The 14,824-nt window shown below is 48.2% G+C and overlaps 1 protein-coding gene across 1 annotated transcript in view; it reads right to left on the bottom strand.

Moving 5' to 3' along the window:
• CUX2 (cut like homeobox 2) overlaps window positions 1-14,824 on the bottom strand; it is a 262,762-nt gene that overhangs the window by 814 nt on the left and 247,124 nt on the right. Inside the window, exons 17-21 of the mRNA XM_068563131.1 lie at window positions 12,988-13,787; window positions 11,618-11,777; window positions 6,371-6,643; window positions 4,937-5,125; window positions 3,375-3,648 (exon numbers count right to left, since the gene is read on the bottom strand). Coding sequence (XP_068419232.1) covers window positions 3,375-3,648; window positions 4,937-5,125; window positions 6,371-6,643; window positions 11,618-11,777; window positions 12,988-13,787 — 1,696 coding nt within the window. The remainder of the gene's footprint in view (window positions 1-3,374; window positions 3,649-4,936; window positions 5,126-6,370; window positions 6,644-11,617; window positions 11,778-12,987; window positions 13,788-14,824) is intronic.

Below are 14,824 nucleotides of genomic sequence, written 5' to 3'. Positions count from 1 at the left end.
GCAAGGGGCTGGACGGGGACCGGCTAACCCTGGAGTCAAATCACATGAGTGGCCTTCTGACCCCACCCGCTTCCCTGGGGGCTCACTAGGCATAAGCTTCTTCACATGCAGCATCTTAGTAAGTCCTCTCAACAACTCTGCAAGGTGGGTGCTATTATTATCCCCACTTCATAGAGGAGGAAACAAGGCTCAGAGATGTTGAATGACTTGCCCCAGGTCTCACAGCCAATAAGTGGCAGAACCAGGACTTGAACTCAGGATTGTTGGATCCCAAAGCTCACAATCTAGACCTGTGCTGTCCAGTGCAGTGACCACTGGTCACACGTGGCTCTCTCATTATTAAAGTTTTTATACTGATTACATGTTGAAATGGTTATATCTGTATATACTGAGCTAAATAAAATATACTATTACATTAATTTCATCTGTTTCTTTTTTTTTTTTTTTAATGTGGTTACTAGAAAATTTTATATTATATATGTGGCTTTCATTGTATTTCTATTGGACAGCGCTGTTTTAGAGCATTTTTCAAAGTCAAACCCAGATCTAGCTTGTGGCAATAACCCCCTGCTTCTTTCCTGGAGAGACTCTTAGACATCAGCCCAGAAGGGGAAACTGAGGCACACAGAATAACTTGTCTAGGTCACCAAGGCACACAGAGGCAGAGCTGGGACCAGAACCTGGGAACCCTGAACTCCAGTCCAGAACCCATCCTCTCTTCACTTCAATGGCCTCCCTGTTGTCAGAGGGAAACTTATATATTATGTTTTAGAGCAGGAAGTGATAGGAATGGGTCTAACTCCATTAACTATTTTCCTAATAGCATGAGGTCCAGAGAGGTCAAATCACTCGTCCAAGGTCAGAGAGCGACAGGGCTTCCTCAGCATCTATCTTCAATGCTGTAGCTCTCTGCCCTTTTTTATTAATGACATCATATATTATATTAATACCATTATTTAATAATATTAATAATAAAGTACATGTTATAGGTAAATAATACTCACATTTATAAATTTTAATTATAAACATCATAATGATGGGTGCTTATCATGTATCAGGTGCGGGGCCAAGCACTTTTGCAGGTTATTTCATATTTTTCATAATAACCTTATGAGCAGGATACTAGTCTCACTCCCACTGACAAAGATTACAAGGCTCAAAGAGGCACTGGGACTGCTACGGTCACACATCCAGCAAGTAGTGCAGTTGGGCCCTGAACCCAGCAGTCTGGCTACACTCTCCTGCCTCCCTGGCTCCCTGCCCAGGTGGGGGAATGGGGCCCCATCCCAGGATCCTGACCCTGGAGGGACTGTGAAGGGTGATCTGGTTCACTTCTCTCTCTCAGTCCCTAATCCCTCCACAAAGGTGGCCTTGCCCACCTTCCAGGAGATTCTGTCATCTCCTTCAGTCCCCTCTAGAGGGAAAAGCTGCTGGGACCAGGGGGAGCGCTAGTTGTTTCCGGTAAGGTGGAATCTGAGAGTGATTTGGGATGGCTCAATGCCTGAGCCTCTGTCCTTAGAGCTTCCAAACTGTAGATCAAGTATAAATATGAGGCTAATAGTCATTTATACCACAGTAAAAATTAGTCTTTTTCTTCAATTCCTGACTCCCAAATCTATAGCAGGTCCTCCCTGGTAATTTTTTCTGAAAACATCCTATTGTTCACCTTTCCTAGAGCTCACTGAAGGTTGTAATGATACATTAATATAAGTACTCATTTAATAGTGACCTTCCCTGCTAGTCTGTAAGAGATGCTAAGGGCAAGGACTTTGTCTTGTTCTCTTTGGTGCTTGGTACAGAGTTGGTGCTCAATAAACATTTACTAAATGAAGTAATGTATTCTTCTACAATTGTAACTCTTTGAGAGTGGTTTCTTTTGGGAGTGGAATTCTCTCTGCTCATTCAAAGCCCAGCTCAAAGGCCACCTCTCTATAAAGTTTTCCCTAGGTAGAATTCCCTTTTCCCTCAGCCCCTTATTCATTCCTGTTTTACCATTTATTAGGTTGTTGCAAAATTATCTGGTTTGTGATTTTAAGCTCCCTAGGGCAGGGATGATAGCTTTGAACCCCTGTATCTCCTGACCCTAGCTCACTGTGCATACATGGCAAATATTTGTTGAATGAATACATTGAATAATAATGGAGGGCTCAGTTCCTGTGGGAAACAAGAGGGGAGAGAATGTCCCCTGGGAGAGAAGGAGGGCGTGAGGCTTTAAGGACCTTATGTCATTTGCTGTTTGGCCGGCTCTGGGTCTGAGCAAGATTAATAAGCAATATTTTACAAAGTATGTACGCTTGAAGTGTTTCATTTGATCCTCAATTCAGCATTGCGGGGTTAAGTATTAGGTTCCTTATCTGTAAAATAGGGATGAGACTCAGAAAGGTACAGTGATTTGCCCAATAACACACAGCCAAGGTAGGACTTGAACTCAGGCCTGTGTGATGCCCATGCCTGGACTGTGGAGAGAGATTTCAGGCATTCCACCCTTCCAGGCTCCTCCTTCCTCTTCTCTCTTGGTGATCAAGAGACTCTCCTCTCTGGCACCACAGAGACACCAGAGACATTTCTTGCTCAGGGGGCTTGGTGGGGCGTGCCTCAGAGATGGTCCTTGAAATCCCATCAACCCTTCTCTGCAGGGCTCTCAGGAAGCCCTTCTGCGGTCTCCCTGGGAACTGCTGGACCCAGTCAGTGCCTTCAGCCAGCCCTGGGACTAAATTCCCGGGCAGCCCAGCCCACTGCAGGTCAGCTGCTCCTAAGACTAGGGACTGGTGAGTGGGAGGAGGCGCCATAGAAATAGGAATCACCCATTCCCTGAGGTGGATGGTGCCCGAGGGGCCGCCACAGGGGTTTCCTTTGGCCTTAGGAGTGGGAGAGGCCAAGAGCCCCAAATCGGGGCTCTGACACAAGGTTCAGTGGGTAGTTTGGGTTCCTCAGGCCTGTGCCCCAAACACCATTCCCTGTCCCTTCATAGACGCGGAGCAAGCTGGGTGAAGTCATAATAAAGACAGTGACAATAATAATGTCAACACCTACCACATACTGTGTGCCAGGTATTTTATGTAAATACATTAGCCCATCAAATCCTCAGGACAACTATATGAAGTAGATCCCATTATGGTTCCCATTTTATAGGTTAGAAGACTGACGCTCAGGGAGGTGAAGTCCCTTGCCCAGGCCTCACAGCTGGAAATGGTTGAGCTGGGATTTACCAATAGATCCAGGTCTGCCTATGTTATAAAGCTAAACACCTAGCAATATGGTCCTCCTATCTCCCAGAGGCCATGCTGGGCTCCCTCCAGGCCCCGGGACAGGGAAGGGGGTCCGGCTGAGACCTCTGCCCACCCTCCCAGTGGCCACCCACTCAGTATCCCTACCTGTAGTTGTGGAACCAGTTGATGACGGTGTTGGTCTTGAGGTTGAGCTGGAAGGAGAGGAGCTCGATGGTCTGCTGCGAGGGGTAAGGCTCCATCTGGTAGGCCTTTCTCAGTGCCTCCTTCTCCTCAGGGGCCAGCACTACTCGGGGCTTCTTGATTTGCAGGAGGCTCAGGTCCTGGGGCTGCAGGCAGGGGCTGGGGCACTCGGAGCGGGTGGCTGGAGACTCACTGTCTGAGCCGGTGCTGATGAGGCCGTACCTGCGCTTCAGGTAGGCTGGGGCGGGCGGGCGGGTTGGGGAGGGAGGGGGGGAGGGCTGAGAGCGGCCGACCAGAGGCCCATTGCTACCCGAGCTGAACCAAGCATCAGCCAGCGGTCCTCAAAGCCCTCCATGCCCCAAACGTAGGGACCCCCGCCCAGTCTCAGCCTTTTCTCCTTTCTTACTCTCCTCTCACTTCCTCCTAGCGAGACGCTCGCCTACTCACACCTGGTCATTAGCACTCTAATTGTTAACATATGTAGAGGGTTCGCCTCACAGACAGGAAGGAAGTGCTTGAAAAATGGTGCTCTGCAGCATTCTCTTGATTGTCAGAAGTGTCCCTGAATTTCACTACTTTTGTTGGGGGGCAGGGGCAGGACATTAATTTTAAAGGAACATAGTCATTGCATGATGCATCTCAGCCTCAAATTGTCAAAATGTAGGGGAAAAAAGGCACACCTCAGAATGGAGGAAGTAAGGCATTAGGGTCTCATTTAATCCTCACAGCAATGCCCTGAGGTAGATGCTGTGACTCTTACTTTCAGATGAAGTAGAATGAGGCACAGAGAAGGGAAGTAACTTGCCCAAGGTCACACAGCCAGGAAGTGGCAGGACAAGTTCTCAACTGTACAGCTGTCTGATGCCAACAGCCGGACTTGGCCCTGCCCCATGTGCCGCTTACAGCTTGGCTTGACCCTGGGCCCTCATCATGAACTGCCTTGGTGCCCTGGATGACAGCTTTCCAACTCCTTGTATCTTATCTCCCAACTGGACCCTGAGCTTTTTAAGATCCAGGAATCCCTTATTCACAGCATGAGACTGGGAGGGCACAAAACAGGTGCTCAATGCCAGCTCATTTTTTCAGGGATATAAAATAATATTAGACCATGTAAGAATCTGCAATTTCTTGTCCACTTCCACAAGGGAGGATTCTTGTTTGCTGGGTCAATTCTGTGCTTCGTTGTGTAGAAGCTGGGTAATGGGCAAAGGAGGTAATACAATAGGGAGGTGATGCAGAGGATGGAGGGATCAGAGAGAAAGGGGGTTTTGCGGAATATACAAAAGATTTTGGAGTAGCTGTCGGTGTGGGGAAGGATGCTGAGAGAGATGGGGTATTGGAATTTTCAGGGGAAAAGTAGTAAATGTTTTAATGGCTTGCAGTTATATTCTGTGGAATTGCTATTTCTTGTAGCCCCACACCACAGTGAGAATGGACTCACTGGGACCCTGAGTTTATCTGGGTTAGAACGAGATATGGTTCCAACGGGAAAACTTGAGGCCAGACGCAGAGTACCCAGTGCTTACCTTTTTTCTCCAGCTTCTTCATGTCCCTCAGCTTCTCTACATTGTGGGGGTCATTGAGCCACAGCTGCATGCGCACAAAGGGCTCCCGCCCCTTCAGGCTCAGCTTGTGCCAGGGTTTCGGTCGGGACAGCAGGTCAGACACGGAGCCCTGTGTCAGCCCCAGGATGCTCTCCCCAAATAGCCGCTGCCCTGGAGACAGGGGAGGAGGGCAACCTGTAACCCCCAGGCTGGGCAGAGGTGCTCCCAGGAGAGACAAGAAATAGGCCAGAGACATGGGAGAACCCAGGGACTGTCTCCACTAACTCAGAAGGGAGGACTAGACACATGGGGGAACCCACACCCAGTGTGTATCTGGAAGAGACCTTTCTGCAAAATATGAGATGGCGGTGGGCAGACAGCTACCAAACGAAAATGCTTTCATAATTTAGATGTTCTTCACTCCTAGGGGATCCCTGAGATTGTCTGCAAACTTCATGTGTATAAATTAGTATCACCTTGTCAGAGAGTAATTTGACAGGTTTTATGAAAATGTCAATGTGCACATCCTCTGACCCAGCAATTCCACTGCCTGGGATTTACCCTCCAGTTGTATTTGCCCAAGGGCACAAAGACACATACGGACACAGTTTCAGAGGCAGCAGGAAACTGGGAACAAGCAAAATGCTCATCAGTTGGGTAAAAAATGTGGGGCATCCATGGCCTGAAAAATTTTGCAACAGTGACAAAGAATGCAGGTGGTCTATTCATTCTAAACTGGAAGGGTGTCCACAAACAGTGTTAATTTTTAGAAAGCAAGTATAAGGACAGCCTGTGTGTAATTTCATCTATCTAGAAAAAAGAAAAGAAGAAACTAGGTGAACATATATTCTTGTATGTGTTCAGAAAGTGTCAAAGAAGGGGGAGGCAGGGGAGATTTTACTTTTTTATTTAAATTTTAATTCTTTTTTTTCTGTACTATTTGGTATTTTTAAATAAAGATGCCTTATTTTTATTATAGAAATTGTAGTGAAAAGTTGGGGCTTGTGTGTATCCCTCTGGGATGGGGGCTTGACTCCCATTTGAGACTTGGAGGAGTTTGTGATTCAAAAAATTCAAGAATCCAGATTTCTCCTCTGTGCCCCCAGCACTGGATCAGGATTGTGTTAGAGTCTCACTGTTACTGGGATTCTCTAAGTCCTCCTGGAAGGAAGTTTTGAAAGCTGTGGGCTCAGGATTTTAGGTCCTTTTCAGACGCGTATTGACCTCCCTTGTGTCCCACTCCAGAGACCCAGGTCAGAGTCAGATGCCTCCCAGAGGGTCCTGGATGCCCCAGGGCTGCCTGGCACCTGCAGGCAGGACCCCAGTGCCTGGGATCTCACTGCCGGCACTTTCCTTAAGGCAAGTAGGAGCCAAGTGGGGCGGGAGGCAGCATCCCTGATTCCCGCCACCCTGTACCTAGGTTGTTGTCTGTGAGGACCTCTTTGACCCTCTTGGTGATGGAGTACGTGTCCAGCTCGGGGGACATGGCCACAATCTCCTGGATGCCCCCTGTGGTCTGGCTGCCTGAGTACATCTTTCCACCCAGCGAGGAGCTGGAGCGTCCCTCCGGCTGCTGGTTCTCCTTGCTGCTCTCCAGTGTCAGACTCAGGGGCTCCTGGGATGTCTTCTCCGGCGGCTCCGTGGGACTAGGGGGTGGGGATGGCGAGGACCTTGGTTCAGTGGGACTGGCTGTGGGCCACAGAGAGACAGAGAAGGCGGTTACTGCAATCTGGCATTGACATACATGGTTTGGGCAGGCTTGTTTGCTAGAGCCAAGAGTTGGCAACACCCCTTTTGCAACCCCCATAGTAATATCTCAGGCAAGGACCATCCTGGATGTGAAAACTAGCAGATGAAAGTTAGATGAGGAATAGGATATCCACATAGTCCCAAAGTATCTCCCCACAAGATACTTATTAATTACAAAGGGAAAAATAGTAACTTTACGGTACAGCTACCTGCCAGACACCACCTTAACCAAATGATCAAAGTTAGCATCACCAATCATAGGACAAATAAACAACTGGTGCCTCCTGATACGATGTACTGAGAAGGACACAGCATCACTTCTGTGATATTCCTGCCCAAAGTGCACAGTCTGAATGTAACCACGAGGAAGCATCAGACAAAGCTGAACTGAGCCAGTCTACAACATGACTGGCTTCTAGTCTTGAAAAATGTCAAAACTGAAAAACAAAGAGAGGCAGAAGAACGGTCCAAACTGAAGGAGACTGAAGAGACATGATGACTAACTACAAGTTATCCTGAATCTGATCCTGGACAGGGAAAAATAAAATTATATAAAGGTGATTACTGGGACAACTGAGGAAAGTTGAATATAGATAGTGGGTTACGTAACAGTATTGTTATTATTGTAAAATTTCTCATGCTTGGGAAATACTTGTTGGAAACATTTAGGGGTAAAGGGACATGATGTCTTCAATTAATTTCTCAAATGGTCGAGAGAGAAAGAGCACAAATATGGCAAAATTAGCAACTGGTGAATCTGTGTGTAGGGTCTAGGAAGTTGGTTGTTCTATTGCTTCAACTCTTTGGTAAATTAGAAATTACATCAAAATTGAAAGTTAAGGAAAAAAAGGAGTTGGTAATGACCTACAAGTCCAACTACTGGGCATCAGCTAAATAAAATACAGTGAGTCCCTGCAGCAATTAATGTAATGAAAAGATGTCCACATAAGATGAGTAAGTTCTGGGATCTGATACACAGCATGGTGGCTGTAGTTAACAATTCTGTACTATATGACAGTTGCTGTGAGAGTACAGCTTTAATGTTCTCACTATAACAACAAAATGGTAATTATGTGAGGGGAAGGATGTGTTAACTAACCTTACCATGGTAAACATTTTGCAATATATACATCTATCAAATTGTTACATTGTCTACCTTGAACTTACACAGTGTTCTATGTCAAATATATCTCAAAAAGCTGAAAAAAGAACAAGAAGAGATGTCCACAGTACCTTGGCATGTTAAAAAAAGTGAGTTTTAAAACCACATTTTTCATTTGTCAAAAGACATTTTGTGTGAATGTATATTTAAAAACCACTTAGAAGTTATCTTGGGTGGGATGACTTTGTCGAACCTCAGTTCCTGAATCTGTTAAATGGGGCTGTAAAACAAATAGCGCTACACTTGCAACTATCCTACTCAGGGCCTGGAGAGGACTCGAGATAATGCGGATCACCTCTTGAGGAATCAGTCACTCACTGGACTTTCCAGCGTGAGCTGAGCCTCCGGACAATCCAGGGAGGGCAGGGGACGTGCCTAGGGAGGTGCCCCTAATAGGGAGGGGCGTGTAGTATAGGGTGTCTAGGAATCCCTGTGCCGGTCCACAAGGTGCCTTCCAGCGAAGTAGAAAAAGGTACCTCTTCCTCAAAGTATTTAACTGGTGCCTGATGGAAATTTGTTAAGATAAACATAAAAATGTATGATAAGTAGGAAGTAAAGGGAGCCCCATAACCATCCTGCAGTGGCTTTGATTCTAGAAAGGATATCCTGAGCCTCTCTCTGCTCTAGATGGGTTCCTCCTTCCCTGTGGGCAACAAGTAGATCACTCTGATCAGACCACTCTCATGCTTCAGAACCTTCAATGGCTCCCCACTGCCCCTTGCACAAGAAACGTGTACCTCCTTGCCCTGGTGTTTAAGGCTCTGGACTCTCTTGTCCCTGCCCACCTCACAGACCTGGAGCAATTCACAGTCCCCTCAGTTACCCCTCTCCCCACAAACCTCCTAGGCTCTTCTAAACCCCTGTGCCTTTGTTTAGGCTGGTCTTCCCACTCTGAAAGCCTTCCCCCTAACCTTGAACTCCTATGTATCCTTGAAGACCCAGTCCCAAATGCCCCTTCGCTGAGGTGTACACCTTTGGGGTCTAAGAGCACCTTGACTACACATTGTCACACTTCACTGTAATTTCTTGCTTGTGCCAGATCTCTTCCTTACTAGATACAACAACAACGGTGATGATGACGACAGTAATTCATGAAGCTTCCTTTTACTGAGCACTTAATGCCTAGCATAGTGCTATGTGTTTTACACCCATGATGTCAAATCACATTCATAACACCCCTAGGAGGTAGGTATGATGGTATCCCCTTTTACAGATGAGGCAACTAAGGCCCAGAGAGGTCAGGCAATATGTCTAAGGTCACAGAGTGGCTACTGGCAAAACCAGGACTTGAGCTCAGGTATGCTTATGCCCGACATGGTCTTCTCATCCACTAAATACCAGCCCCTGGAAGGCAGAGAACATACGTTAGTCTTAAGAGCCTGGGGAGGCATCAGGTGCTTTTGAGTGAATACATTTCAGTCAGGACCACTCAAATCTCTGTTTCCACAAACCTGGGGTCCTGGTGTCCTGATCTGTGGGTAAGCAGGGGACAAGATGTCCACCCTCATCTGCACTTACCTCCCTTCCCAAACCGTGTATGATTCTGCCTCCCAGCCTTTGCTTTTGCTGTTTCTTATGCCAAGAACACTATTCTTGATTGTCTTTGCCTAACTCTATCCCTACCTCAAATCCTTCCATTACAAAGAAAAAAAAAAACAAACCAAAACAATTAGACATTGGGGAAATACCAATAAAAATTATGAGATACCACTTCATACTCACTAGGATGGCTACAGTAAAAAATGGAAAAATAGCAAGTGTTGGCTTGCTGCTGGAATGTAAAATGCTGCAATTGCTATGGAAAACAGTTTGGAAATTCCTCAATAAGTTAAACATAGAATTACCATGTGACCCAGCAATTCCACTCCTAGATATATAGCCAAAGGAATTGAAAACGGGTGATCAAAGACATGTTCATGAATGTTCATAGCAACATTATTCACAGTAGCCAAAAAGTGGCTTACCCCTCCAATGGGGTATTATTTAGCCATAAAGAGGAATGAACTTCTGACACAAGCTATAGCATAGAAGAATCTTCAAAACATCATGCCAAGCAAAAGAAGCCAGACACAAAAGACCACATATTGTCTTAATTCCATTGATATGAAATGCCCAGAACAGGTAAATCCATAGAGTAAGAATGCAGGCTTGGTGGTTGCCAGGGGCTGTGGGGGAGGAGGAAGTGGAAGTGACTGCTAATGGGTATGGGATTTCCTTCTGGGGTGATAAAAATGTCCTAGAATTGTACAGAGGTGATGGTTGCACAACACTGTGAATGTACTAAATGCCACTGAATCGTACACTTAAAAAAATGGCTAAAATGGTAAAAAAAAAAAAAAAAAGGATTTGGGACCTTTCACAAGTGTGGGCTCTGAGGTGGAAACCCTGGGAGGCAGGGGAGTCTAACAGCTTCCAGTCTTGCCTTCTAATCCTGGCTCTGCCACTAACTGGCCAGTGACCTTGGGCAAGTCACTGTGCTATTCAGACCCTCGATTTCTTCTTTTGTAAAACTGAAGGACAAATAGTCCCTCTGGTCAAGATTAACACAAGGATTAAAGAAGAAAACACTGTAAGTGGTTAGCACTGTGTGTGACAAATGACCGCTGTCATTATAACAGTTGTATTAGTCCTCAATTATAAAATATTATAAAATATTTCAAAGCTATAGAAATGTACAGAAAAGTCCTCCCTCCCTTCCCTGGGCCTATCACCTTAATAGATGTTAACACTGCCCTATTTGCTTCAAATTTCCCTGTTTGTTTTAAAGAAAAAAAGGAACAGAGACAGCCAGAGCCCTCCGGTCCCCTCCCAGTCTCTTCCTGGCCCCTCCCTGCCCAGAGCAGCCCCTCCTCGAAGGCAGGTGGGTGGTGGCACCTTTTTTCATTTCTTGTCTGTGGGCATTAACTTCTAAAACAAACACCATCACTGGGAGGTAAGATTTTGTTCCCTGACATTATGTTTCAGGTACTATTCCTGTTGATACCCATTGATCTGGTTCATTTCTGTGAACCTGAGATATAGTTTTTGTCCTATTGACCAATCCCCACTTTAGAGATGGACAAACTGACTGAGCTGAGGTCCTCGGACTCGGAGTCTGGCCTCTCTTTGTCTCTGCCTTTCTCTGGTCTCAGCAGGCAGGTCAGATGTCCTGTCCTGGCAGCCATCCCCCTCATGGCCTGGGTAGGCATCTCACCAGGGCCTTGATGGATCTGCCCACTGATTGTCACTGGGGAGGGAGCTTGAGGTCCTTGGAGTCCCCACCTCAGGGCCCCAATCCCTCTACTCTCAGGTTCTGTAACTTTGGGCAACTCTCTGAGCCTCAGTTTCCTCACCCAGGAAAAGTTCAGACTCCACCCTGCCTATGCATCATTAATGGATGGATAACAGCTGCCCAAGGCCCTGTGCTGAGAATGATTCTGAGGCTGCATGCTGGATTGCTGGGAGAAAGAGATCAATCAGCAGACTCCTGACAGGATGGGAAGGAAGGTGGGGCTCCCGTGCAAAGTATTTTTTCCACTTGCTCCACGCACCCGGGCGCCACCTAGAGGTTTAAAACCAGTGCCTGTCTGGCTGAAGGAAGGATGAAAGGCGAGCAGGGACACCAACTAGGAGCAACCTGCACTCTTTCAGGGCAGCAGCAGTGGTGCTGGGGCTGTGGGGACGCGGAGGGGGGCAGACCCGGGCAGTGAAGCCACTGCACAGACTGGAAGAGTGAGGGCTCTTGGCACTTCTGGGGCCCTGTCTACACTCACCCTGGGAGGCGCTGGGCTGCTGGCTGACGGCCTGGCCGAGCTGGTCCGAGAGCCACAGCTGCATGCGGATGAAGGGCTCCCGCCCCTTCTGCGTCAGCTTGCTCCACGGCTTCGGCCGGGACAGCATGTCACTCACACTGCCCTGTGACAGACCCAGCACCTGGGGATGGGCAGGGCAGGAAGGGTAGGTCAGCAGGTCCCTGGCCATCCCCTCCACCACTCTCCCCAAGAACCCTAAGGCCCACTGTTCACTCCTGTTCTGAGAGGCCAGGGCTGCCTTCATGTGTTCTTCACTCCCCAGGTGCCTGCTGTGTGCCTGTGTTGTACCCCCCACCTGCAGTGCCCTTCCTGATTTCCCTCCATCTAAAAATCCTGCCTCAGGACTTCCCTGGCAGTCCAGTGGTTAAGGCTTCGCCTCCCAGTGCAGATCCCTGGTTGGAGAACTAAGATCCCACGTGCCGCGCGGCCAAAAAACCAAAACATAAAACAGAAGCAATATTGTAACAAATTCAATAAAGACTTTAAAAATGGTCCACATCAAAAAAATCCTGCTTGGACTCTAAGACCCCTTAAGTGCCCCCTCCTCCAGGAAGCCTTCCTGTGTCTCCCATTCAGGTCATTTCTCCTTCCTCTGAGCTTATGACCCTTTGCCTGCTCTTCTGCTATGGCCGGAGGTGGTGTTTAAAACTACTTAACACGGACTTCCCTGGCGGCACAGTGGTTAAGACTCCATGCTCCCAATGCAGGGTGCCTGGGTTCGATCCCTGGTCAGAGAACTAGATCCCACATGCATGCCGCAACTAAGAGATCGCATGCTGCAACTAAGGAGCCGGTGAGCCGCAACTAAGGAGCCCATGAGCCGCAACTAAGGAGCACGCCTGCTGCAACTAAGACCCGGCACAACCAAATTAATTAATTAATTAATTAAAAAATAAATCTACATTTTAAAAAGAAATAAAACTACTTAACAACTGGTACCAACCAATCAGGAGACCACCCCACCCCCTGCAAGCTAGGCTGAGCCTTAACCCTTTAGTGGATGGACCATGGGAGGGATGGAGGGTACCCGAGCAGGGTGGGGTAGGTGGCTATTTCCTAACCAGATGGACGGGTTTCACAGCTTTAACAACCGCCTTGCCCTTGGCTCCCCTTCCTCCAGTGCCCAGGGACAGCTGGAAACAGGACAAAGGGCTTTTGGGTTCACACAGACCTGGGTCCGAATCCTGCTTCTGCCCAGTTCTTGCCCACGCGCACGCACACACTCACACACGCATTCTTTCCAGACCGTGGACACGGGATGGGGGTCCTCCCTCCCCAGGTCCCGCGCTCCAGGCCCTGGAGCCTCTGAGGGTGGGCCCCGCCATCTTCACCTTCTCCCCGAAGATCCTCTGGCAGATTCCATTCTTGGCCAGTTTCTCCTTGACCTGGCGCGTCAGCTCCAGGGTGTCCACCTCACGGTACATGTAGAGCTCGTATTGCTCGGGGGTCAGGGGCGGCACGGTGGGCTTCAGCGTGCGGGGCACGTAGGCCGGGTAGTAGGCCAGTCGCCCGCCGCTGCCCCCCTCGAGGCCGCCCCCCTCGACCTTGAGCTCACCCACCCTGGGGGGCTCGTCCTCGCTCCCAGCCGCTTCTTCCTCGGGGGCCGTGGGGGCCTCGTCCCCACGGGGCCAGGCCCGCCCGTTGGGCTGGCTGGAGTAGCTGGAGGAGGAGGAGGAGAGTGAGGGCGAGACGGAGGCGTAGGGGCGGCTGAGGAGGCCGCGGTCCGAGGCCCAGTGGTGGTCGAAGTAGCCGGCATCGCCGATCTCTGACTTGACCTTCCGGATGATGCTCTGCACAAAGGCGGCCGGGGACAGGACCGTGAGGGATGTCTGTGTGGCACTGCTGCTGGTCCCCCCACTGCTGACACCACCGCCGCCGACACCACTCTCCTCCTGCTTGACGTGGGTCGGGGCCCCGTTCTGGCTCACGGCGGCCAGCGAGGGCCGCTCTGGGGGCGAGGAAGGCACCGAGCGGCCGCGGGGGCCTGCCTCCATCTCCAGCAGGGCCTGCTGCTGCGCTTGCATCTCGCGGCGTGCTTGTTCCAGAATGTTCTTGATGGCATCTTCTGAGGTGCTGGCGGGGGCTGTGCCATTGGTGATGCTCAGTGGGGCTGTCGAGTTCTTGGGCTCACCTGTGGGAAAGATGACAGGGTGGCTGGAGGCCCATGGGCAGGGCATGGATTGAAGGGCAAAGATGTTCACAGCACAGTATTTATACCAGCAAGATGTTGGAGGCAACCTCTTTGTCCAGCAGCTGGGGATTGGTTAAGTAAATTAGGGTCCATCCCTATGACAATATTAGGCAGCCATTAAAAATCAGGTGGACAAATTATACTCCAATAAAGATGTTAAAAAAAAGAAAAAAGAAAAAATCTTACAGAAAAAAAAAATCAGGTGGACAATGAGATTTTAGCACATGTGGAGAAAGTGCTCATGCGGATAATATAACATTAAAGAAAGACTTGTCTTTTGCATATGCTGTGATCCATCTATGCAGATAAAAGCAAGTCCCAGAAGAGGACACACAGTATAACCTGCTTTCTAACTGAGCTGTGAAATAAGCAATGTATTAGTGAAAAATCTTTTTTTTTTTTAAGAGTGGTAAACAAAAAGGAACACCAAAACAGTGTTTCCCTCTGCCCTCTTAGTGGCCTTTCCCATGCTGAGGTCTCCCCACCCCTGGGCCAACCCAGATCAACACAGACCTTCCTCCATTATCTGGTTGTGCAGTCTATACCCTAGTGGATCCTCACAGCCCCAATTTTAATTTCCAATTAAAAAGCAATAGAGCAATGGAATATTATTCAGCCATAAAAAGGAAAGAAGCACTGATACATGCTACCATATGGAATAATCTTGAAAACATCATGCTAAGTGAAAGAAGCCAGACACAAAAGGCCACATATTGCATGGTTTCCATTCCTATGAAATATCCAGAATAGGTAGATTCATAGACACAGAAAGTAGACTGGTGGTTCCCTGGGGCTTAAGGGAGGTGGAGAGTATAGGGAGTGACTGCTAATAGGTACAGTGTTTCCTTTTTGGGGTGATGAAGATGTTTTGGAACTAGATAGAAGCAGTGGTTGCACAACATTGTAAATATACTAAACACCAATGAATTGTTCACTTTAAAATGGTTAATTTTATGTTATATGAATTTTACCTCAAT

Source organism: Eschrichtius robustus, chromosome 14 (genome assembly GCF_028021215.1).
Source record: "Eschrichtius robustus isolate mEscRob2 chromosome 14, mEscRob2.pri, whole genome shotgun sequence".
Taxonomy (NCBI): Eukaryota; Metazoa; Chordata; class Mammalia; order Artiodactyla; family Eschrichtiidae; genus Eschrichtius; species Eschrichtius robustus.
The sequence above is the reverse complement of the archived record's forward strand: the minus strand, read 5'-3'. Positions and strand labels throughout refer to the sequence as shown.